This window comes from Cavia porcellus, unplaced genomic scaffold, assembly GCF_034190915.1.
Source record: "Cavia porcellus strain 051 isolate PalLab524CR breed Dunkin Hartley unplaced genomic scaffold, mCavPor4.1 scaffold_7, whole genome shotgun sequence".
NCBI classification, from domain to species: Eukaryota; Metazoa; Chordata; class Mammalia; order Rodentia; family Caviidae; genus Cavia; species Cavia porcellus.
In genome coordinates, this window is record NW_026947490.1 from 30,423,444 (window position 1) to 30,424,974 (window position 1,531).

The 1,531-nt window shown below is 35.6% G+C and overlaps 1 protein-coding gene across 1 annotated transcript; it reads left to right on the forward strand.

Annotated features, from left to right (window-relative positions):
• The first annotated feature begins 309 nt into the window (after positions 1 to 309).
• Cavporv1r636 (vomeronasal 1 receptor cavPorV1R636) lies at positions 310 to 1,323 on the forward strand. The gene has a single exon (NM_001167420.1). The coding sequence runs from the start codon at positions 310 to 312 to the stop codon at positions 1,321 to 1,323; it is 1,014 nt and encodes a 337-aa protein (NP_001160892.1).
• Positions 1,324 to 1,531: the final 208 nt, after the last annotated feature.

A 1,531-nucleotide genomic window follows, 5' to 3' on the forward strand; every position in this document is an offset into this window, starting at 1 on the left:
GTTTATGTTTATCCTAAATATTTATACTAGAATCCATTCAAAATTAACCATTGCTATACATGATTTTGATCATAGTTGAGCTTTTCTTTTCTAGTGTGAATAAGGTAAGTGTTACATCTTACTAAAAATGTTGCAATTTCATTCTCCCCATGTTTTCATTTATACCCCCAGGTTGATGATGACTCCTCCTTAGTAATGCTTTTACCCATGGAATGTGCAGAAAATTCCCATAACTCCTCTTACTTCTTTAAGTCTTTCATTTCCACAGGCGCATAGCACTAAAGTAACTTTTCATGGAAAATCTCTACAATGAGGCTGGGTCAAAGAAATGATAGTCACCATACTTTAAACGAAATTTTAGAAGAAAATGACAAAATTCCTTCCAGGGATTTGGCGATAGGGATAATGTTTTTGTCACAGACTGTGATTGGAATTCTGGGAAATTTTTCTCTTCTTTATCGTTATTTTTTCCTTCACCAAATGGAAAGCAAAATGAGGCCCATATATTTGATTCTCAGGCATTTGTTTATAGCTAATTCTTTGACTATTCTTTCAAAAGGACTTCCCCAAACAATGGTAGCCTTTGGGTTGAAGCACTTGTTTAATGATTTTTGTTGCAAACTTAACTTGTATGTGCTCAGAGTTGGCAGAGCTATGTCAGTTTCTACCATGTGCCTCTTGAGTTTCTTCCAGTATATCACTCTTAGCCCCATGAACTCCTGTTGGAAGAATCTTAAAATCAAAGCTGCCAAGTACATTGACTTTTCCATGTCTCTCTGCTGGTTGCTACATATAGGGATAAACTCTATTTTTCCTCTGTATGTGCTGCATATATCTAAAAATCCAGAAAGCAGAAACAACACAAGTATAAGATATATGGAAATCTGTTCCATTTTAGATTATGGGACAAACATGGGCCCAGTCTATATTGCATTAGTAGTGTCCCCAGAGGTTTCTTTTATTGTGATCACAATATGGGCCTGTGGCTCAATGATTCTTCTCCTGTACAGACATAAAATGCAGGTTAAGCACATTCATAGCTCTAATGTTTCCTCCAGATCACCTGAGTCGAGAGCCACCAAAAGCATCCTTTTCCTGGTGAGCACCTTTGTATTATTTTACATCATCTCCTCCATCTTTTACATTTTTGTTGCTCTATTTTATAATTTAAGTTGGTGGTTGAAGAACATTTCTGGCATAATTTCTGTGTGTTTCCCAGTGATCAGCCCCTTTCTTATCATGAAACAGAATTCCTCTATATCTATGTTCTGGTTTGTCTGGATAAGAAACACAAAATTTCCCTTTCTCATGAAAAATACATAATTGTATATTTTGTCAGTTCTTTGTATTGTTTACTGTTCATTTCACTATGACAGGAAATACAAAAGTGCAAAAGGAGACCATATATCTTTCTTAAGAAGACTAATAGGGATTTCAGCTGGTTGAACATGGGACTTTTGTTGGAATAATGGATGTAAATAAAGCAGATTCTTCCAATTCTGGTGCACAATGTCCTGCTTATACCAATCTT